A 23,404-nucleotide genomic window follows, 5' to 3' on the forward strand; every position below is an offset into this window, starting at 1 on the left:
CTTTTTACGTGCACACTCCTGTTTTATCTGTGCGTGAGCTTTTGGTCAGTCTGCAAAAATCTTCCTGCATTTGAATCATGTAATTATTTTAGTCTAGAATTGCATTTAACATGCTTCACCCCTGTGTTTACTCTGGCTATTGCCTTCGAAATGACACCGTGAATCCTGCTCCTGTGCTGCTTCATCTCAGCGAAAGAGCCAGTCTCTGCTGGACAACGTTGCCAGGAGAGCTGTGATTGCCAGGAGTTACTCCTTGCGATGTTCCGTGTAGCGGTAGAGCCCTGATGTAGATGTTTGGCTGCTGAGCTGTGTCTGAAGCTGACCCGTGCAGCCCTACCAGCAAGCTTTTCTTGTGTCAGTTTGGCATTGTGAAGGGCTTTGCCAGGGATCTGAATGCAAGATTGGGCAGAGTTTTGTTTGACATGCGAGGTGTTGACATATGGTCCAATAAATGTAGTTATTGGAAAAGCTAAAGATAATATTTACCTTGAAAAATCCATAGTTGGGAATGAATGGCCACATCTGCAGGTGAGGCAGGTGAGAATGAGTGCACTGCTTTCAGCTGAGCCACCCCAATTTTCACCATCGGAGGATCCAGGCAAGCCAGTCAGGTAGGTGAGTGAGCAACCTAAATGGATGTGTATAGCAAGCAATTTTCTGGGGGAGAAGTTTGCTCTTTGTTAGCCACTGTAAGTAGCTGTACCTTCTCTTTGGAGTTTTGATACCACTTATGACCCTTTTCTTTCTCCTCTCTTCCTCCTTCTCCCCCCTCTTTCTCCAGGATTTAATGCCATGGCTGCAGATGAAAGTGCTACAGAAAAGCAAGCGGGGGAACCAAAAATGGCAGTAGACGGTGAAACCAACGGTTCCTGTGAGCACAGCGAAGCTGGTAGCCACCCAAACCCAGCTAAAAACACTCAGGACAATACGAAAGTGAGCCAGCAGGACTCTAGTACTAAATTAAATAGGATAGCAGAAAATGGCATTTCCGAACGAGATGGCGAGACTGGGAAGCAAAACCATATGAAAGCTAATGACTTCACACAGACTTCTGTAACGGGGAGCAATGGATATATTCTAACCAAGCAGATGGCACAGGAGCAACCTCTAAGGACTACCAGCACCTTTGCTTCTCTCACCGGCCATGCTGCAAAAACCCTTCCAGGAGGAGCAAGCAAAGGGAGAACTGTGGGCTCCTTTTCTCAGATGCAAGCCACGATGCCATCCAAGCTCGGGGAGGGCAGTAAGGACATGGATGCTAAAAAAGCCACTGCTGCTAACGCTGAAGTCAAGGTCCACAGAGCACGGAAGACGATGCCTAAACCCACCCCTAGCCTGGTAATGTATATGCCCAGCAGTCGCTGCTGCTGCGCTTGCTCTTGGCTTTCTCCGAGTGCATGAGAGGGATACCTTACTGCATGGGAACACGTGTAATTCAGAGGTGTCCCACTGAGTGGATTGCTTCTGTTTTTTTTAAATATATATATATGGGTTTTTTTTCTCTTCCTACAGAGAGAGAGAGAGTTGTTAAAATAGTCACATGGCCACCATCAGCTCTCTTCCCCAAGGTGTTTCTAAATATATAATTGATCAATTACCTTCTCCAGCAGATCTATGTGAGACTCTAAATGACCTTTCTCTCAGCTCTACTGCTCGTCAGCCGTCTGCTGAAATCCAGAGCTGCTTGTGAGACAAATTAGATTTCTTATAAGTTCGACCCAAAGGAAATTAAGCATAGCGTGTTAACTTGAGGCTTCTCCTAAGCTTGGAACCTGTCAAGAAGCTGATATGTTAGGCAACTTGATTGCATTGCCGTATCATTATAGTAGTAAACCAGATGATGTTTTCTTTCTCTCTCTATGTTGCCTGCAGTAATGCAATTTGTTCAGAAGTCTTCCCTCCAGAATTCTTAGGGGTGAATTTACCATCCCTTAATAAAACGGAGCTCTGGGGTTTTTTAAGGAGACGAGAGGAGATGCGAAGTCATCTGGTGCATTCATGTTATGGTGGGGTGAACAGAAATGGGCCTTTGTCACTGGCCAAGTTTGGTTCTTTTGGTTGATTTTTTGGTTCTTTTGCCAAAGGTAGGGAATAGATACTGGAACAGGAAGATCTCCACTAGGAGCACTTCGTCTGCAGCCCTGTGACGCTTTGTATTTAGCTACAACGGTTAGATCCTCTCATTGTGCTGTCTATGTCTAAAGTTGGAGAGAGACTGGCGTTTAGGTATCCTGCACCTAGGTCAAGGAGTGGCTTGTGAGCCCTGCTTGGCGATGTGAGTCATACTCAGAAATAAATGGGAAGCTGCTGCAGCTTTGTAAAGGTTGGTGCGGCAGATCGCTGTAAGCTACCAGCGTATTACAGACCAGCAAATGTAAAGTGATCCTCGGATGTCGCCCACATGTTGCAGCCCAGCAATAACATGATGTGAAGGTCTAGAAGCTGTGAATCGTTGTGGTCTGGAGCAGGGGAAGAGAGAAAAAAAAAAAAGAGATGGGTGGCACCTAGCCAGCCACAGATGGGGAAAGGTGCCCTTGGCTGTGGCACCACCTGTGCCTCCGGAAGCAGGTGGGAGTCCAAAGAGCACATCAAGATTACAAACCTCGTGGGCACCCAGCCTCAACAGTAGGGCAGAAACCACGCCTGCCATGATTTCCCAACCATTCTCCCAAACCGCTAATTTCCCCTCTGTCTTCCCCTGATTGCATTTGAGTTCTCTCGCTCTCCCACCCCTGCTGTGTTTGCTGGCTGGCGAACGGGGAGGCACAGATGCAATACATGCAGCCTGATGAAAATCTCGCAGAAGGCTGTCTTGTACCCAAACAAGGCTTTGCAACCGCAACTGCCTCGCAGCTTTCCTCCAGCAGCCTGTTGTGCACTTAAATTAGGATGGGCAAACCCCCAGACCCTTGTGGAATTTGACAGGGAGAGCTCCCTTGGGGCTGAGCAATTGAAAGAGGCAATTCCCTTCTGAAAGACGACTGCTAGGTTAGGAGGGAGTGTTTTCCTCATTCATATTTTATGATACATCAAAAGAATATTTTTACGCAACCCCTTGGGCTTCAAGGTTTGTCTCTAGAAAGCTGCGTGCAACGTTTGCGAATGCTTGCAGCGCTCGGCTACACGAGCTGCTGTGATGATGCTGTTGATCGTTACTTGCTCACACAGTAGCGGCAGCTTCAAAAACCAAAGCCTGCAGTTGCTGTGCCACTCTCAAATGTGCATAGCCTGTCCTCAGCACCTCTGGCCATTTCCCTTGGGCTTGAAATAGGGAGAGAAACAAAATTCACAAGAAGGATGGTAAGAAGAGGCCGTTCAACACGTTCTCCGCTCAAACCTCTGCATCTGAATGTCAACCCAAGATTTGATCTCATTTCTGCAAGACAATAAAACATCTGTTTTGTTCTGCCTTCCTGATAATTACTACCTAATTCTTCCCCATTGTCTTTTGAATTTACATGCTATTTTCTTTTGAGTAGCAGAGTCCTTGCTAGTTGTCATTTTTCTGTCCTGATTATTTCTTTGTTTAGTAGCATATACGAGGCTCATGAGCGCAGCGTTGCAGTAACTTTTCATGCACCAGCCTCCATGTTCACACCTTTTCCCCTTCAAAAACACCATGATAACAGGTGCTGTATTCCAGGAGATAAATTCTGGAAATCACTCAGAAGTTGATGTTACCGGACACAGTAGTTTTCTTTGCTAATATTTTTTAGAGCATTGTTGTTTTCTTGGTAAGACTGTTCTCAGAGACCTGTGCTGCCTGGGAGAAGGAGGTGTGGCAGGTATTTCATGGCTTGCAAAGTGTAGACATTTGTTCCCCCTGGCTCCTGCAGAAACCCACTGGGGCCAAAATGTTATTTTCTGTAATCCAATAGCTGTCAGGGGACCTCGGTAGCCTTTTCCTGCACATGTGGATTGGTCTTTGAAAGGAGGAAAATAATTTTTCACAAATTTAACCAGCTTTTTCTCTGTTTAGGAGTTGCTTCCTGAATTGGGATCGAAGCTGAATCTGAAACAGGTGACAATTTTAATTGATGTTGTTGCATGTTAAGGTGGTCTTTGAACAGAGACCTCAGAGGAGTTGTTGACAGCGTCATCTCTGCTCCCTTTCTGAGTAGTGCAGTAACACAAGTATTGCACCTTTTGGAAGAATCTTTCCTTGCTTCCTAATCCATTTACAACCCTATTAAGAACCCAAAAGTTTCCAGGGCCAGGCAACAGACTGAAAGGCAAGTGTGTGTGTGTCCTGTGCTTGGAGAAGGCCCCTCCTGCTTGGAAACTGCAGTTTCTGAGCTTAACATCACTAAGATGTGTCTGGAAGGGATAAAGGTAGTGAAAGCATGCCATAGTTATCTCTTGAGGTAGGAGGAGTGGATGGCTGAATGGGGAAATCCCACGATATGTTTCTTTTCATTACTCGATGACCATGAGGCTGTAGTTTGAAGTGTGTGTCTCTGGTGGTATTTTTTTCTGCTCTGCAGAGGACCAGGTCAGGGGAACTGAACTGTTGGAAGAAATAGTGCAAAAATCCGTGAAATTAGTATCTTGGCCTGATTCACAGTTTGAGTCCCAAACGTAGGGTTCCAAGTTAACTTGGGGAGACAAAGCCTGGGCAGGAAGAAGGAGCTTGGAGCAGGAGACACTTTGCTTGTTTTGGTATTTCTACCAATATTCATCAAACTATACCTTTAAGCAGCATCGCCACTAAATATCTGATCCCAGGAGCAGTAAGCTGCTTGCTCTCTGTGTGCACACAGGTGTTGCTGTTGCTATAAAGTAGTATTTTCCGTGTCAGTGCCCAGCAGTACTGCAGTGGTGTGCTGACATGGTCTGGGGGTTGCTCTGCAGGAGCTCCTCGCCTAAGAACGTCTTATGTTCCTCTTTTGGGGCCAGACAGGTGGTGGTTTGCAAGTGTCTGGGATTGCTCAGCAGGCTCAGACCCTCTAATCTGTAGAACACTTAAAACAAAGGGCAGGTCCCAACGGGGATGCTAATGGGGATATTGTCTCCTTGTGGGGGGAAATAAATAAAAGGAGTAGTACAGGGCATAGTGACATAGAGCTCTCCACCTGATTGCAAGTCAGCTTGTCTGAGCCTGCAAGGTGCACCCATCGAGGACCCACTCCAGAGGGGTACCCAGGTGTGCACAGGCAGGCTGAAAGTAGGAAGTTATGTGTGCGAGCTTGGCCACAGTTAAATAACCCCTATGGGAAATGTCCTTCATGGATGACGAGGCCATGGACTACTGACTTCTTACATAGAGGGTTTACTGCAGAGGGAGGTAGAAAGTGAATGTATGTTGTGCAGTGCTTTTAATTTCGTATATAACTGGTTGTCCTCACGCTGCTGGCACGGCCGCCGTGGCTGAAGGTGGCTGCCCCAGCTGCTGACCACAGCCCACAGAAATAACCGTCCCAGTCCAGGTCCCCGGCAGACCTGTTCCTGTCAGGAGGCTATCGCAGCGGGTTTGAGCTACCCGTTTTTGTTTTGACTGATGATGTGACGCTCTGCCCCTGGAGCTGCTCGATCTAGGAAGGGACAGGGGTGAGCAGTAGGATCTCTCCCCCTGACCCGGCAGAGTCCACACCTCTGAACGATGCTGGCTCAGAAACCCATTAAATGCGGGTTTGTAGCTTGGTTTAGGAACATCTGCGCTTAAGCACAGTCTGCCTGACAGCCTAAACCGCTATGATTTTATGCAGATGTGTGACCGCACACAAATCAGTGCAATTGTAATCAAGTCACACCGGAATCCCTCTTCTCATGGGTACGTGTTAATCTACAGATAAAAGGGCATTAATAGGTGGATCAGCCTTGCAGCTTGTCTGATCTAGATTAAGACCAAAGCCATGTAGGTTTCTTTTTGTTGCTCCAAGGTAAGTCTTAGGCAGTGGTTGGGATTCCCTGGCAGCTGTGCTTAAATTCAGCAGTGAAAAGTACAGTTCTGCAGCCGCAGAGGAAAGGGAGAGTAGCACCACTACAGCTCCTACAGCCACTGTCATCTGCTTGTGATGATAAATTTTTTATAGCAGACTGATATTTCTTGTTTAAATATCATTCACCAGTTGTTAGAGGCAGATGCCCCTGGGAGCTGCTGCTTTGTGCCGTTCAAAGGCAACGTCTCGGTACAAATCTCGTTACCCTTCTGCGTGATGAATGGAGAGAAGGGGGTTGCTCCGTGACAGCTGCCGTGTTGCCTGGTGGCAGTGGTGGTTAGTTTAGTCCTCCTGGCTAGCTGGCTTTGGTTTCAAGCTTGTACTGTGCCAGAGATGAAATTCCTTAAAAGAAGAGAAATCAGACAGCTCGTATGTCTAAGCTGGAGATGGTTTCAGGTGTCGAGAGCAAAGAGCAGTCCTTCTGCAGCGCTCTGCAGAGCTGCCCCACTCCGAAGCAGGACCTGCAGGACCTTTGCCAGTGTCATTGCACCAACACACGGGTGGAGTTCTGGGCTGGTTTCTTTTCGGCTGTGGCTAGCTTGCTTGCTCTGGGAACAGAAAGACCTCTTAATTGCTCAGCTGTGGGAAGAGTGCTGTGTGTGGTCTGTTGAACCATCGCGGGGCTTAATTAATAAGGTTTGCTTGTTCTGTATTTTTGCTTTTAGGGAAAAAAAAAAAGTAGCATATTCTGTCTTTTGCCATTTTTAGTAACTTCTCCCTGCTGCTGTAGGGGACTTCTGTGCCAATAATAGAAACATGGTCAATCCATTAAAATGTAGGAAGCACTTCCATGTAATTTTTATAAACACAGAAAATACTGTGTTCGTGTCCCAGTCTAAGTAGTCTTCTTGACTATTTTTTTCACAATAGTTTTGGACATAGTTGTGGTCCCATTTTTGCTGCTTCTGGACACAGACATCTCTGGAAATGCTGGCCTGAGCCTTGGAGTAGCGGTCTTCTGCTTTCTGACTATTCCTTGCCATGCCCAACATGAAATAGTGACTTTACAGCCTTTTGCATTGGATGAGCTGATAACCACATGAGAATCTGCAAGAAATAAAAACATTAGTGATGCAGTTTCTTTATGATTTTTTGGTCCTTTCTTGGCCTCTGGTGGCCCACATGGCTGGTGGCTAGGACAACATGCAAATGCAGGGACCTCAAACACTGTCCTGGAGCTGCCTTTGCATGGGATTCTCCTCACCGTACTTCTCTCAAACTGTAGGTGAAAACTGTGCCTGGCTCTTAAATGTCATTGGGGAAAAAAGACGAGGACCATGGCTGTTTTGGACAAGGATAACACCCAGCAATGGAGTTTATTTAGGGTCAGGAATAGTGCTTCTCACCTCCAATTTTGCTATTTGCAGTGGAGCCCATGTAGGTGTTAAATGAAAGCACCTCTGCTCCCTTGAATGTTTGTTGGTTTAAGTGAAGGAGGATGATTTTCATCCAATTTCTGAGCCTAGGAGTCTGCTTAGTTGAAAATGCGGGCAACTCAAAAGTGTGCGTGCGCTCCTCAGTGTTCTTAGCAGATCAGTCCATGCCCACAACAGCTCACTGAACGCCGTGTATTCGCTTTCCCAGCGCGGTCGCTTCTGGTGCAGGCTCCAGCATTGCCAGTCTGGCATTTTCCACCTTTAGCAGAGGACTCTGGATCTTCGTGAACCGGAGCAGGAACGTGTTAGGATTTGTCACAGCAAATTGGCTGAGTAGATGTTGACTAGCAGTCGGCTCCGTTGGGTTCGTTGAAGCTCCTGCTATTTGCAGCCCCCTTAGAGCTTTGCCAGCATGAGTGTCCTCTGCTGGGAAAAGGTCAGAGAGGCTGTAAGCCAAGAAGCAAAGAGTTTGTTTGGATGGATGCTGAGCTGCAGTTTTGTAGATACCTGCTTGATGCTGAACCGTGTGCTAGGAACGGGGAGGGCGGGAGGAGCCCATCCGTCATGGAACTGGAAGAAGGTGGCACACAACAGGAGCATTAATGGCTGCAGTTGTGCCAATGAGCGTATAGCCCAGAGAGGTGGCTTAGAGCTGGGTCCTACCAACTGCAGGCTGGGGCATGCGGTGGCCGGGCTGGAGGTGGCTGCCCTGCCTGCCCTGCCTGTCCTGCAGGAGAAACCTTCATCTGAGGTTTTCCTTGGGCAGCCTTTTCCCGCGCAGGAAACTCGCTGGAGCTAAACGGATGTGCAGCGTTTTGAGAAGTCCTCTGATGGGCTTGCAGGTGGGCCTGTGAGCTTTGTGTTTAAATGGATCACTGTCATTTTTTTGCTTCCATTTTGCTTTGATAGGAGTCTGTTGTGCCCCAAATAGTCTAGCACCCACTGGCCTCACTCCCAAATGCGCAGTCTGTCTTTTGCCTTTGCTTCTTTTACGTGAGCCTGCCCACTCTCCTCTGCTGAGAGGTGTCAGGGCTGCTTGTAGCCCGGGCAGCGAAGGATGCAGAATGTCTTTGTGAGGAAGGGCCCAGGTATGCTTGAACCAGCTCTTGCCCAGCATGGTGGGATTTTAAGGAAGAAGACGTTTCCCAGCAGACCAGTGTGCTTGATTAGCAAAGCCTTTTTTCTGGGGAGTGTTTCAATGTAGAATTTAAAAAAACCTGTCTGCAGGTGGAGCAGAGCTCAGTGTAGGAGACCAGGATGGGCTGTTCCTGCAGGCTTGCGTTAAGGAACTGGCAGAATTCAGATACATTAGGAAAAAAAAGTTTCATCCACTAACACTCTACTTGCTGGAAGAGTAAAATTTAATAAGAACAGCAAACACATAACTGTTTTGTCTAGCTAGGAATGAAGAAAGGTGGTGAGAAGACTGGGTATAAGTGCTTTCAGATCTTTGCTGATCCTTTTTATTACAATCCTTAGATTTAGTATTTTTTATACATATACACACGTGTGTGTCTGTGAGAGAGAGAGAGAGAGAGATGTCTTACTGCTGACATGCTCAGCTTGCTGTGCCATCAGGCTTCCTGAGAGATCTGGTCACCTCACTGCGGGAATTTATGTTCTTTAGCATTGCGGCATATGCCTCCAAGTAATAATCCAGATCTCACAAGGCTTAGTTTGATTTTAAAAAACTGTTTTACTGGAATTGCCCTGGAAAAGTCACACTTAACAGTTGTCATGCATCTATTGAAGATTTTTAATTTCTTTCCATATTGTAATTACAGGGGGAGAGGAAAACCCCAAACTACTAACATACTACTTTTTCATTTAAAATTTGATTATGTTCTTCCAAATGGTCTGGCATGGTCTGAATGTAAATTCTTGATGTTTGGGAGTAACAGCATGTTTTATCAGAGACTAGCTGCAAGAACCTGCACTTAAAGGACAAAAAATGCAGCCCTTACGTACACTTGTTGCAGGCAGCTCTGTGTTAGATCTGCCTCTCCAAAGCTTATTTTTCTAATTTTAAGTTAAAAATGGAAAGCAGTGGATGTTCCAGGGGACTTGGGAATTCTCAGTATAATCCTGTAGCCAAGAGTTACTGTTAACCTTTACATCTATAAACTAGGGGCTTTTAAGAGGTATAAATAGTATTGTTGAGACTATAATTGGCATACTGTGCCCAGCACTCCTGACGTACATTTTTTAAGGGGTAGAACAACTGGGAGTAGTCTCAGGAGTGATCCAATGTCCAGAAAATGATCCTATGGACGCTTAATTTGCTCATTCTATTAAACTTAAAGAGAAGGTTGGGTTTTTTTGTTTTTTGCGTTTTTTTAAAGTTGGTCATAGTCCATAAGTATCTACTTGGAGTGAGAGTTTCTGATGATACAGGGCTTTTTAATTTAGTTGAAAAAGTGTAATGCATTTAATTATTTGACAGTGAGAGCAATTAAGCTTTGGAACAACATATCAAAGGATATGGTAGATTTGTCATCTTTGAAATCGTTAATCCAAGTCTGGATGCCTTTTAAGAAAAGATGTGGCAATTCAGCCATAAGTTATGGGCTTGATGCGGGAATCATTGGCAATTTGATGGCCTTTTAATGCAGGTCATTTTTGATTATCATTACAGCTTTTCTGTCTGCGATGAGTCCTCGCTTTCTGCCAGCAATGTGCACATGACAGAACTGTAATTAGGAGAACCAGTCGCTTCCCTATTTGTTCACAAGGTCACATTGCTTGAAAGCAGTGTCTAAGAGTGCCTATCTGAACCTAGACTTTAGAGAATGTTTTTGTTGCTTGCTGCTTTTTATTCCTTTCTTTCTTTTGCCTGGATTCCTCTTTCTGTTTTGGTATTTCAGCTGTTGCTTCAGAAGTCCCACAAGAAGTATCTTCCTGCAAATGGAGCAGCACTAAAACATTGCCACCGCAGAGCTTGTAATCTGCTAACTGTGCTCGTGGTTTTCTGGACCACCTCTGCCAAACCTAACTCCTACTTGACAGTTGTGTGGATGGATGTATGGAGAGGTGTGGACGCAGCTAGGTCATCTGTTAAACACATAACAAGGCAAATCCAGTGTAAAATGTCAAATCACAGTGGCAGTATTTACCCCACGCTCTGTTAATACAGTGGTTGCTGCAGAAGGTGCAGCACGGTGCGATGTGGAGCTGTAGGAACCCTGCTTTGATGACCAAAGGTGCTGGATGAGACTCTGTGTTGAGTACAAGCTCGAATCCGAGCGGGTGCAAGCTGCCTTGGTGCCTGGGAGCCTGGCTCCAGGGACAGGGAGTGCAGTAGCAACTACAAAATTCAAAATCGGTTTTCAGTAGGAGCTTGTAGCTTGCCCTGTGTTCGGTGTTGCAACAGCCAGATCGGGAGTACCCGCACTAGCTGGTTTAAAGTAAGCTTGGACAGGTCTTTGCTGCGGTGGTGGCAGCACTGTGGATGAACCTGCAATGTCAAGCAAATACCTTCTTTGCCCGGGTTTTGTTGTGTGCTAGGGTAGAGGTGGGAGCCTGTGCGAAGGCTTGATTGTGCCAAATGCTGTCCAAAAGGAAGGATCCCTGCCCGTTGCTGCTGCTCTTCTGAAACTTCTCTGGAAGACTGTTCTCGTGCGTGCTTGATGTGACAGCTGTGCTCGGGGCATCTTTCGGGGAATAGGTGTATTCGTTGCATTTGTTCATCTTCTCCAGAGCCAACCAAATGCCCATGTAAATAATGTCCAATCCTTTTCATTATCTGCAGTTGCTTCGCATCTGCCGCTCTGCCTCTGTGAGGTAACCTTTCACCTTCAAAGGCAGCAGCCTTCAACAAGCGAAGGAGCGGCAGACTGGGAGTGTTCCGCGTCTTTAGGCAAAGTAACAATATATGCTAGAGGAGGGGCTGTGTGCTTCTGCTTTGAGTGTGTGGTCCTGTCTTCAAATGAAAGTGATTATGCCTGAGAGAAAGGAATTGAATTTATTTTCTGGTTTTTGTTTTGTCATTGTTGTTTTTAATGCAGAGGCTCCATTTAACTGCATTTTGTTTTCCAGCATGCAAGTAAAGACCCCAAAGATGGAAGAGACAGCAGAGATCAAAAAGAATCCAAGGAGGAAGGCAACAAAAACATCCTGGAGTTTGGGAAGCCGTTGCCGTTGCCCTCTCTCCCGGGCCTTCACCAGTCACTACCTCAGAACCAGAGCTATGTGGCCACCACGAAGTCGCAGACAGGTAAAAAGGACAGAGTTAAAATCGCTAGCAGCACCCACCTCCCAAACGTGTGTGCATGTGTGGTTGAGCGTGAGATGAGGCAGGTTAACAAGGCTTGAACCTTCTGTTAGTACCTTTTTCCCACTGAATCTCCTTCAGGGTTTCCTTTCCTGCTGGCATCAGTAGGGCTGCTGCCATAGACCTTGTTTGACAGATGCCGTTTCATCTAGCCACTTCTCTGCAAGTGGCCGTTGCACTGCAAGCGTGATGCTTGTGTCCTCTGGACTCCCTTCTGGCCACCTCTGGATGTTGTAAAGGGCATGTTCTTGCAGTGTCCTGTTAAAGTAGCCTCCCAAGGGGAGCACCTGCCCTGTGGTCCTTCCAGTGCTGCCTTGTTTCACAGGTTGCCCGTCCCTCCCAGGCGGCATGAACAGGCATGTTCTGTCAGGCACTACCACAAAGAGGATCACTCTTCTGCTAAAACTTATTAGAGGAGACACTTTCATCCCATCTTCCTATGTGATATTTTGAAGATGTTTTTATCAATTCTGAGGGACTTCGTATATCACCGTAACAACTGGTTACCATAAACTACATCCTTGTAAATAAATCTAATTGGGTTAAGAGATTTTTTTGAGAGTTCTCTTGATAGATTTTTGGTGGAATTTCATCATAGTGGGAGATGAAGAAATGCTTTCAAGGAACAGGCTGTACAGCTGCAAACGATAATACTGGTGCTGAAGCTGACTGTTCCGTGCTGTACGCTATTCCTAAAAGAGCCTGCACTAAGCATCCTTCTGATGTGTATTCACCAAAGATGGCATCAGGCAGTGAGGTGTGATGACTGATTTGATTAGAAGGCCAAGCGGGAGACTTAACAAATTAAGCCCCAATCAAAGTAGTGAAAGGACTCAAACAAACTTCCATAGCAGGTGTGAAATGAGGTTAAATGGCAAACAGCTCTTTATTTAAGGTGCCTTTTCCCTGTGTGTTCTTCAGTTATTGTATGGTTGCTTTCATTGTGAGTTGGTATTATTAGCCTTGCAGTATCTATTTGAGCAAGTTGGATTCTATTCAGCCTGCTACGGCATCAGCAATACTGCCAAACACAGACTAATTTAAGGATTTGGTATTGTGTACGGTGATGTAGGGGCCAGAAGGAGTGTGGAGAGGATACTCAGAATTTGGGTGGTTTGCAGCACTAGCAGAAAGCTCTTCACGTGTCTGCACGTGTATGTGTCATCTTTTGGCTGACTTGTAAATCAATTAGTTGGAGTGGGAAGCCTTTTTCTCACATCATGCCCTCATATGTGATTTCCCCCCAGAACAGCTTCTACCCTCTATCCCTTCTTCTTTTCATTCCTAAGGAAACTTTGGGTTTCTTTTGCTTCTCTTTTCCAGCCGCTGCAGTATCTCGGAAGAAAAAACGGAGAATGGGAACCTATAGCCTGGTTCCCAAGAAAAAGACCAAAGTGTTAAAACAGAGAACAATGATTGAGATGTTTAAGAGCATAACTCATTCCTCTGCGGGTGCCAAGGTAAGGCGAGCGCTGAGCCCACTGGACATGCTTGTTGTCACCATACGTGTCCCTTGTCCTGGCACACCATGTATAGGCGCAGGAATGTGCTGGCTTGTTGAGGTCAGCATCTTCCCTCTGGTGACAGCATCCTGCCCATAGCAGCCTTGCTGCTTTGAAAATGGCTTTTTGAGAGTGGCTGTTCAGATACCAGCTCTTAAACAAATGTTTTCCAGTGAATGTTTCCCTTCTGTCCCGTGAGTCCTGTGGAACTGGAGAGATTTCAAGCATACCCCATGTGGTAACCTTTTTGTTTCGGTGTCCTCAAGTTAACTGTCTAGTGTTGCTGCTTGAGACTGTACAGCAAAACAACTGATTACTTAAAAGGTTTAGACAGGGACTCACTCCTGATCAAATTCTGCTTTTGCTGCAACCCATGCCCTGAATTTTGGGTCTTTGAATTTAAGGAGAACAGTGCTAGGCTTTCATGGAGTGCAGTGAAAATCCCTGTGTGATGTAACTTCCCTTTCCATTCCCTAGAAACCTTCTTGCACCCTTGGTGGAGCTGCCCTTCCATGTTTGAATTAGACCGCAGGGGTCTGTCTGCAGGCTCCTGCCCAGCAGCACTCCTCCCCTTAATGCCTTGTACAACCACGTGAGTCTGCAATGACTCCTCGTGGGTCCTCGGTCCACAGATCGGCAGGGTGAGGTGACACATGGCAGGCTGTCAGGCTGGCTTTGCTGGCAGCATTGAAGAGCTCTGGAGGAACATATAGCCAGCTTTCCCCTGGCAGCTTTAAGGCTCCTAGCAGAGGCAGTCTGGGATGGATTCAGCTGCTCTATCCTGTGAATTGATGTTGTCTTTGTGGCTAATGTGCTTGGATGACTTTCAGAGTGAAAAGGACCTGGGTGATACCAGCCCTCATGTGAACGGGGAAAGCATAGATGTAGACTCTGAAGAGGAAGATTCTGATGAGTTGGAAGAGGAAGATGATCACGGAGCAGATCAGGCAGCTGTGTTTCCTGCAGATGATAACAGGACCTCTAAAGACAGCGCATCTGATGCAGACAATGCCAGAAAGGTATTCATGTGCCCTGTGCAGGACTTGAAGGAGCAGGATGGGACACTGCTTGTACGCATGGGATAGGAGTGGCATGAGTTGAGGCAGTTTCTAGGTTTTCTTAGCCTGTGAGAAGGCAGAAAGCGCAGCAGTGGTAGTGAGGCTTTTTGACCATTTCCTGCTCCTCGTTGCACCCGTCAGAGTCTCCCCACCTACCCCCCAGTTTCAGCCTTACTCATAAGTCTGTGGTCCACTATACATGCAGAACCCTCACAACATTTAGTTATGGGATTCACTGAACCAGTAAGAGACAAGTGTAACCTTGCTTGTAACAGGCTGGTAAAGCACTAGAATTGGGTTAGTTCATTTTTTCCCAAATCCTAATTTATAATGTAGACATGAGGCTGTTTTTGGATAATCAAGGAAGTTAAGATTTGGTTGAAAATCTTTCTTCTGGGGTCGAATTTATTTTTTTTTTTCCCCCCTGTACCATCCCCATGAATGTACCACGACGTGTGTTAACAGCCTTGGAGTTCTGGTCCTGGAGAGGAAATCCTGTTAGTCCATGTGCAGGCTGCGGCTGGGGGCTGGGCGCAGCAGAACGATGTGGGGATGCTCTGCTGGGTGGGGGCACAGCAGGACGATGGGGGGATGAACCTGCTTTGGGAGACCTGACTGACTCTTTCTGTTCTTGGGCAAATGGTGGCTGCAGATTGATGATGGTGAGTCTGAGGAGGAACAGGAGTCTGGAGAGTCGGGGGAGGAGGAGGAAGATGGAGATGAGTCTGACTTGGTAAGCCTGGCTGCTAAATGTGTCTTTCAGCCTTTGTCCTGTTGATAATAATTCCCCCTTTGCACTGCTGCCAGAAAGAGTGAGAGAGTGAAGAGGTGTAGTTTCGTGTCTGTCTGACAAAGCTAGCTCTCTGAAACCACCCACACACAGAGTATTGTTTTCCACAAGATGCTTAACCCTGATCTGTGATACAATTAATTGCTTTCTGATGCTAATTAATGGACTTTTGTTTGTTGTTTTCAACAACGTGTTGGCTGATTGTAACCATTTGAATGGTAGTAGAAGTATTTAAGCGTGCTTAAATTCTTCAGATGCAGACTTGGCAAGGGGTAGGAGCCAGCAATGTTTTCTTAACAACCTGAAGCTCTGCACGGCTTCTCAGAGCCCAGGTGGAGTTGTTCACAAATCCGTTGGTCCAGCCCACAGCCTAAATTCACGTTGATCTGACAGGCCACCTCACGGTACCAGATGAGCAGAGCTCTTACCAGGGAGACTTACAAGTAGCAGACAGACAGACACTCTCCCTAGGAGGTTGTCTGTATAGTGCTAGTCAAGACTTTTCACCAGCTGCTGGTGATTTTTACTTCTTATTTTTAGACGGCTGGTGAAGAGAACCTGATTTTTTTTTTAATTGTTCATTGATTGTCCCCCACCCTCCCCTTTACTTAAAAATTTTGCTCCCTTTCCACAGCAAGTTGAGGAGCCAGAATTTAAGGCACCCCAACTCTTCAGTCACCTTAAGAAAATTCTTGGCTTCATTTTCTGGATGTTTTGAGCTAAAGGTAGAAATGACTATACCAAGTGAATCGTTGAAGCTCGTTAGGGTCTTGTTCCTTGTGCTCTGACACTACAGGAGCCAGAGAGGACCAAGCAGCAGGGCTGTGTAGCCTCCCCCTTTCTTTGGGTAGCTGAGGCCAGTCTGTAGTGTTAGCTCAAACCAAGGGTTGAGCTTGCAGTCAAGCCCAAACTCCCAAGTCATATCTCCACATCCTAGATGGTGTTTTTTGCTTTGCTCGTATCTGGTGAGTCAGTCGGTTCCCCAGAGAGGGACTGGCTCAAATGCAAACCTCTCCCCCGCTAAGCAGTGTGATGCAATAGGTGTAAGCTACGTGACGGGGCACAACTGAGCCCACGCTTGGGGACGGTTATCAGGGGCAGCATAGACACACCGTAGAGCTGCCCCGGAGAGCCAGGGCTCAACACCACCTTTGCCTGGCTTCGCACACTGTGATAACAGGGCATGGTGCAGCATCGGCTTCCTGTGAAGGTAGGGCCTGATCCAGCTGCTGTTAATAGTAGCAGGAGGTTTTTCATAGGCATTGGTGGGAGATGGATAAGCATCAGGAGCTGCACGTTTCAGTTTGAATGTGAATTTTGTGACTGACGCGTTGAAGACTGCCTTACGGGGTTGGGGTGCCTGATTCCCCGTTCTGATCTTGACTTTGAAAGCCCACCCCAGACAACTGTATTTTTTTAAAACCAAAACCCAAACGCTGTTTAGATTCATATATGTGTCTGAAGATTTGCTGCATGATTTATGAAGCTACCCTGTACCTTGCCAGAGAGGGGGCTGATCTGCTACTGTAGAGTTCAATTCCCCTGGGTCCATCCCAACCCTGTAAAGTGGCTCTTCAGGTGCAAGATGGGTTTTCGTTGGTATTTTGTAGCACGACTGTGGAGCGATGTGAATATTTTAGTTTGAAAAAAACACAATTTTTCTGGGGAGAAGCTAGAAGTGTGCATGTGCCTGCATACTTGCATTGCTGCGCGGAGGTGCTCGGCTACTACTGCGATGAGTGTGGTGTAAGAGCCTACGTGGAAGAGAAAGTGCAGCATGCACTATTGAAACGACAGGAAATACACCCACGTGTGTGCTTGTGTTTCCTTTTCGGCTCTGTAAGACATCTTAGCACCACTTGGTTTCAAACCCCCAGTCCTTAAGGCCTTTTCGCGTAACTCAAGCTGTGAGAAGGCTCTGCCGCATGGGCGCAAAGGACTGCTGGGACGCCGGTGCCAACATGCCTTACATGCACGTGGCCTCTCTGGTTATTCAGAGCTCAGAGTCCAGCATCAAGAAGAAGCTGCTGAAGAGGAAAGGAAAGACGGACAGTCCATGGCTGAAACCCACCCGCAAGAGGAGACGGAGGAATAAAAAGAAACAAGCCAGTGTGCTAGGTAACTAATTGTGTTTTGTTCCTTAACGACACATAAATTAGCCTTCCAGGTGGAGGGGTAAGGACCTGAGGCCCATGAGACAGTGGCTATCTCCAGCGCTCGCTCTTCCTTTACAAACGTCGTAAACCAGGGTGTGAACTTGCGTCTCCCTGACGGTAGCTGCTGGTGTGCGCGCTTTAACAGCAGAATACGTATGAGGTGGCTTTATCCTTGGCATGCTGGAGGAATCTTTTTCTTGTTCATGAGCTCCCTTTATTTTAGAGTATCCAAAAAAGACCTTGTGGACTCATGTCCCATGAGCGTGGGGAATGTGGCTGCATGCAGAAGGGAAAGGAAGAACCATCCCAGAGTGATGGTCAGTTGCTTTTGTGTGGATGTTTGTCTAGCTGAATGGAATGTGCAGGTTGTCTTCGCTTATTCTGAAAGCACCACAACGTTTGTTATGAGCTACCTCTGGCCCATCTCATGGTGCAGATGTCATTCAGGTCGTCGTTCTTGTTTGACCTAAGCTACCCAGCACTCAAAAGAAGGTTTCAGTGGCCTTTGTCTTCTGAAAGCTATGGGGTGGGGAGAGCCGGGAGTGCAGGCTGGGTCTGATTCTTCTTCTTCTTCAGGAAAGGTAACAAGATGGCTTAGAAAAAGTGGATAGTCTCTGAGTGAAGCTAGGCCTTCAGCTTCATTATTAAGGTTTCACACATCCCTTGCCATCAAAGGATTTTTTCTTCTGTGTTTGCTAATTCTTTGCAAACAGGCCATTTTTTTATCAGTGGATTTGTGGCTGCTGCTGAGCTAAATGACCATGTTTCAGCCTCTAGTCTGCGCCTGGGGTTTGTCAGTCATCTGGCTTGCTCCTCTTCCTCCCTAGGTGCCCCCTTTCTCAAGAAGAAGTGGAGGCCATTGGTCCCTTTCAGAGCAAATAGCGAATTCCTCAGTTCAGATGCAGGCTGGTTTTCCACCCCTTCAATAAAGGTGGCAGCCAGACCTTCAGGCTGACGCAAGCCTCTTGGCTAAGCCCGAGTAGGAGAAACAAACCAGGATAGCAAGCGAAGCCAAGGGAATGTGAAGAGATTGACAATTCCGAGGGGTCCCCACACAGTCTCTTCCCAGCAAGGGGTCCCCATGCAATCTCTTCCCAGCAGCAGCTTTGTTCACTTAGAGCCAGAACTTAGCTTTTATGTTTTTCCCCTCCCATTAAGCTGAATGTCACCTGTCTCATCCTCTTCACGACGTACATGATTAGCCGGTTCGCTCTGCCTGGCCGGAGTGTACCGAGAGCCCTTTGCAGCAGGTCAGAGCCAGAAGGATGCGCTGAGCCCTGGCTTCATCCCTTCCTTGTGCCATTTGAGCTTCTGCTGCCGACGCAGTACGGCAGCAGGCAGATGTGCCTTTCAGAGGCAGAACTTACCTATCTCATTTATTCTTCTTTTTTTGTTGTTACCTACCTAAGTGGAAGTTGAAAAATCTGTCTGATCAGCCAGGGAAGGAAATAAGAGATCAATCGTGCCATATATGCCCAGATGTTGTATTTTCATAATTCTATGTGCATCCGCACTCATGGCCTCTCTGAGGAGCCTGCGTACAGCCTGCTCGCTTAAATATGACCTTTCCACCCACACGTGCTTGTACGTGATTTATTTTTTTTATTAGTAGTAGTAGTATTATTATTACTACTATTTTTTTGGCTGTGTAAATAGACGTGTGTTTCCATCTAGGTGCCGAAGCCTATAAAGCATCTTTGGGAGTCAGAGAGGGCCCCGGCCAGGAGAACAGCATGGAGTACATGGAGGTGTCCCTGGATTCCCTGGATCTCCGGGTGAAGGGAATCCTCTCCTCGCCGGCGGGAGGTGAGTGGTGGGGCCGGGCCGGGGCCGGGGCTTTGTTCCGGCGGGCGCCGGCGGGGCGGTGTGCGGGGGCCCGGCTGCCCCCTGGCGGCTGCGGGGGCCGGCCCGGCCGCAGAGCGCCCGCCTGCCGCCGGGACCCGGGGTGGGGTGGGAATGGGATGGGGATGGGGAGCCCGGCTCGCGTGGAGCACGGTGGCTCGGGAACGGGTCCGAGGTGCTGCCCCAGCCCTCCTGTCCCACTCGGCAGCTCCCCTCCATTCCTTGAAGGATGCTGGTTGAGCGTCTCCCCAGCTCACTGCCACTGCCCCCCAGGATCCACCTCTTCAGCCTCAGGAAGGGCTAGGGAGGGACTAGCATTGGCTCCTGGGAGTTCACCTCCAGCGGAGCGGCCACTGCTCCCGGTGCTGAACTTGCCTCGGATCCGGTACCTCCTCGCTGACCTGGATCCATCCGTCTGTCCCTTGTTGCTCTTTTACTTTCAGATGTTGTCTGGCTGTTTTGATAGAGGCACATCAAAGAGTGGGTGGGAGTGTTCACCACCAAGGCAGGGTCAGGATGGACGAGGGATGCTTTCACCAGAACCTCTGGATGTCAAAAAGATTATGAAAGTGACAACTTGGAAGGCGAGGAATGACCTTTGTAATTTGTGGTCCTAGAAAAATCTCTTAAACCTTTTAAAATCTTGACAGGATTTTACATGAAAGCTGCAAGGACTTTCCCTCTGCTCATATGTCTTGAAATATCCCATCCCTTCTCTAGGCTTGGTCTTGCAACTTGCTGGCTAAAGGAAACTCGTACAAGATGAAAGGGGCTTGTGCTGGGCTAGTGGGGTCACCGCCACAGGCAGGATGCTGTGGGGGGAGTGCTGCCAGTGCCAGGGCAGCTAAAGAGGAATCTCCCTCAGGAAAGAAGTTAATCTTTGAAACTTTGCAGCAAAATAATTCTTCTTTCAAAAGCTTAAAAAATAGCAGCACGCTTCCTTCTCACTGGGACTCAGTCCCATAGCAGGCTTGGGAAGGGAAGCTTGGGACACTTCAGGGTGAACCAATCTGAAGGCAAATGTTGGAGAGTTTGCTTCTGTAATGAAGACGTTGCAAAGAGAGGTTACGACTGTGTAGGATTAGAATAGGAGTGACGGACTAAAAGCAACCCCTGTGTTGTTAGGCCAGTGTTTTGCAATCGGGTAACCTAGTGATGGAGTTGAATCCAAAGGAGCCACAAGAACATTCACGCTGTGCCCCCATACGTGGTGGTGAGCCTGCCTCAAAAGCCATTATCCACCTTTAAATAAGTTTGAAAATGTTCTTCTGAGAGAAGGAGATGAGGAGAAGGCAAGAACATCTGAGCATCTTGCTGCTTTCTTTTCGCTGGTTTGTTCTCTTTCCAAAATAAATAATTCTTGGTTGGCTGAGACCAAACAGTCCCAGGAATTTTGTTTTCCCATCTGTGTAATAAGTCTCTGCAAACAGAAGTTTGTGCTTTGCTGATCTTCTTTATCTATCACTCCACTAGCTACTCAAATTTCCAATTCCGGGTGGTTTCCTACACATTTTCTGGTGCCAGAGCACGGTGTTTTGGGGCAGATGGGGAGGAGAGAGAGGCTGATAAAAATCTGTACCTCATTGTTGCTTTTCCTTGTTGATGTTTTCTCAAAGTAAACTCTTTTTAACTTATTCTTGATTTCAGCACAGTCATCTGTAGCGGGGCTGGACTTTGCAAAAGCATCCTGTACTTTTCTAAGTCCAACTGGTTTGAGAAAGGGATCTTTTTTACAGGGTTTGGATAATGCCTTGAAAGTGTTTCAGGATACAGAAGGGGAAGATGTCACAGGATGTAGGTGTTGCTGATGGACTGATCTTTCTCCAGAAGAGAAGTTCAGAGTTGATTTACTGGTCTTCTGTACTCCAGGTCTTTCCAACGGTCCTGAAGCAATGGAAGTAGATGGTCTCCAGGAAGTCCCCCTCTGTAGCTGTCGAATGGAAACCCCCAAAAGCAGAGAGATCACCACGCTAGCCAACAACCAGTGCATGGCCACAGAGAGTGTGGATAACGAGGTAGGAGCCTGTCTTTCAGCTTCTCACAGACTTTTCTGCTGAGGACAAAGACATAAAGAATAAAAAGCTGTGCCAGGAACATGTGTTGGGTCACGCAGGGGCTCTGCAGCCTGCTAGACTGGGAACCCACTGGTGTGCGGGCAACGGCAAGGCAAAAGTCTCGCTCGCTAAGCTGAGGGCTCCAGCGCCCTGCGCGTGTCGCACAGCCGGGTTGAAGCTGCTCGGCAGGGAGGAGGTGGTGCGGGCTGCAGTTGGAGAGGCGCCGGGTGGATCGCTCCTGCTTGTCCTGGCCTGTGCGGCTGGATCACGTTGATGTAACAGACGCTTCAGGCCAAGTGGACTAAAACACATTAGCATGCATCGAAGTGAGCAAATCCAATCAGAGGAAGCCTGGAGCTGGTTTCCCTTGACTGCGAAGGAGCTGATGCAAACCTTTCTGTAGCCAGCTTTTGAGTTTCGGGAACTTGGCATGCCCTCCGCCAGCTCAGTCTGCCCCAGCCGCCTTCTCTCCTCCTCCCCCAAGAGGCTTATGTTACAAAGCTTCCTATGTCCTGGCAACCCTGCGCAGCCTCCAGGTCTGGCTGACTGAAAACGGTTGCACTTGATGCCTTTCAGTCACTTATCAGCTGGGCTAGTTGGGCTCTACTCGTTCCAGAAGTGTGGAAGTAAGTGGCAGAAGTGACTCCCTCCCAGAGTCTGGAAAGTGAGACTGCAGGACAGGAACACACTCGGTAGATCCTCCTTTTGTTGGGAGGCACTTGCGTTTCTTTTAAGCTTCAGCTGAGCTGCAGTCACACTGCAGCACTTTGATACTTGCTGGTAGTAGGACAAGGAGTGAGAATATCCCTAGTTCTCCTGTAGTATCCCAGGAGAAGGGTGGATGGAGGGAGAAAGGGATAATCAGATTTGCAGCCCAGCTCTGCTTCTGTTAGTACGTGCTGGTACCTATAGAGAAAGGAATTTCCAAAGCATGGCAAAATGGGTTCATTAAAGAGAGAATGCTCTGGAGTCTTACTGGAGAGAGGGGGACCCCAGGGTTTCTAAATAAACAAAAGGTATATGAAAGAGTTCCTTCTCGTGTGGTTTGACAATTCTGTCCGTGGATAAATCAGAGAGAGGAATAGCAAAGGCCATGCTTTACGCTAGACTCTTCTTCATAATGGGATACGTGACATAGATGTTATAGGAATATTATATATGTGAATAGTGGGTTCTCCGTGTCCTTGGAGAATGTTATAAATAGTTATGAGCATCCTGCTGCACTCTGTAATGGTTGGAAAATAGCAATTAATAATTTGGTACTTTTTAGAGTTTCTAACAGATAATATAGTGTGACATAATAACGCAGGGGCTTCCTCACACAGACAGTGCAGCTTTTCACCTGTTAATCAAATTTCCTGAGCTTATAAGTAAAAATCAACGCCGTGGTCCTGTCCTGCCACCCCTGCAGCCCTTGGGCTCTGTGTGTTAACAGTGATCAGTCTAGCCAAGGTGTCACAGCCACAGGTAGACTCTGCAGCTGGAATTTGGGTAAGTTGAATCAGAGATGCTAGGGGTGAATGATGAGCCTAGGTTAAAATCCGTCCTCTTTTTCCATAGGGGTGTTGATTCTGCAGGAGAAGTGGAGTTTAAAAAAATTAGAGAGAAAGTTTAGTTTTGTTGAGAAAAAGCAGTAAATCAAACCTCAGCTAGACCAGAGGGACAGTCTGTTGGTGACGAGCAGGCACCGTGTTCCTGACTGACTCCTCTGCTCATGGTGGCAGTGCACAGTGACCATACACAGATTTTGGTGGGGGCATTTCCTTGTAGCAGCCTTTCACGTTTATATTTCTGGTTCATAAATGTCCTTTGCCAAGCATCTGGGGAAAGCAGGGTTATTATCAAGAGGAACTTACAGAACCCAAACAGTGTCACGTCATGCTCGCAGGTGGCAACTGGATGTGAAAATGTCGTAGACGAATGAGTGGGGGCAGCAGACGGAAGCGCTGGTTCTTCTGATGCAGCAGAGCGAGTAACACTGATTGGGAAAAGTGAACCCCAATTACGGAGCCTGCTGTCTTTAACAGAACAAGGTGGTGCAGGAGAAGACAGCTTTTTAAGTCCAGGGCTGTGCAGTGGTGAAATCCTTCAGAAAACATGCTCAAAATGTGATTTGAGCTGAGCTCTTGTGAAAGCCTGGCTTTGTCATCCCTGTGGTCTGGGCAGGGGCCAGTGCTGGAACCAGTACAGACGATAACTTCGCTGGCAACGAAGAGCAATTATTTTTCCCTTTATCTTCCTGTGACTTATACTTTTGAACAGTAACAAGATTTAGTGCGTATGGTCTTGTTCTCTTGGTCACCGACACCCGCTCTTCCTGGCAAAAGGAGAGCGTATGTTGCGTGAGTCAGGCCCATGGGACTGCCCCTTCTGCCGCTGCTTGGCTGCTGCCTATTTCCAGTTATGATTTTTTTTCT

General features: G+C 47.4%; 1 protein-coding gene across 1 annotated transcript in view; it reads left to right on the top strand.

Annotated features, from left to right (window-relative positions):
- The first annotated feature begins 781 nt into the window (after positions 1-781).
- Positions 782-23,404, top strand: part of EHMT1 (euchromatic histone lysine methyltransferase 1) — a 53,237-nt gene continuing 30,614 nt past the window's right edge. Inside the window, exons 1-8 of the mRNA XM_082009095.1 lie at positions 782-1,338; positions 11,351-11,528; positions 12,909-13,045; positions 13,918-14,106; positions 14,798-14,878; positions 16,933-17,053; positions 18,766-18,897; positions 20,803-20,948. Coding sequence (XP_081865221.1) covers positions 793-1,338; positions 11,351-11,528; positions 12,909-13,045; positions 13,918-14,106; positions 14,798-14,878; positions 16,933-17,053; positions 18,766-18,897; positions 20,803-20,948 — 1,530 coding nt within the window. The 5' untranslated portion in view covers positions 782-792. The remainder of the gene's footprint in view (positions 1,339-11,350; positions 11,529-12,908; positions 13,046-13,917; positions 14,107-14,797; positions 14,879-16,932; positions 17,054-18,765; positions 18,898-20,802; positions 20,949-23,404) is intronic.

This window comes from Phaethon aethereus (genome assembly GCF_964289735.1).
Source record: "Phaethon aethereus genome assembly, chromosome: 20".
Taxonomy (NCBI): Eukaryota; Metazoa; Chordata; class Aves; order Phaethontiformes; family Phaethontidae; genus Phaethon; species Phaethon aethereus.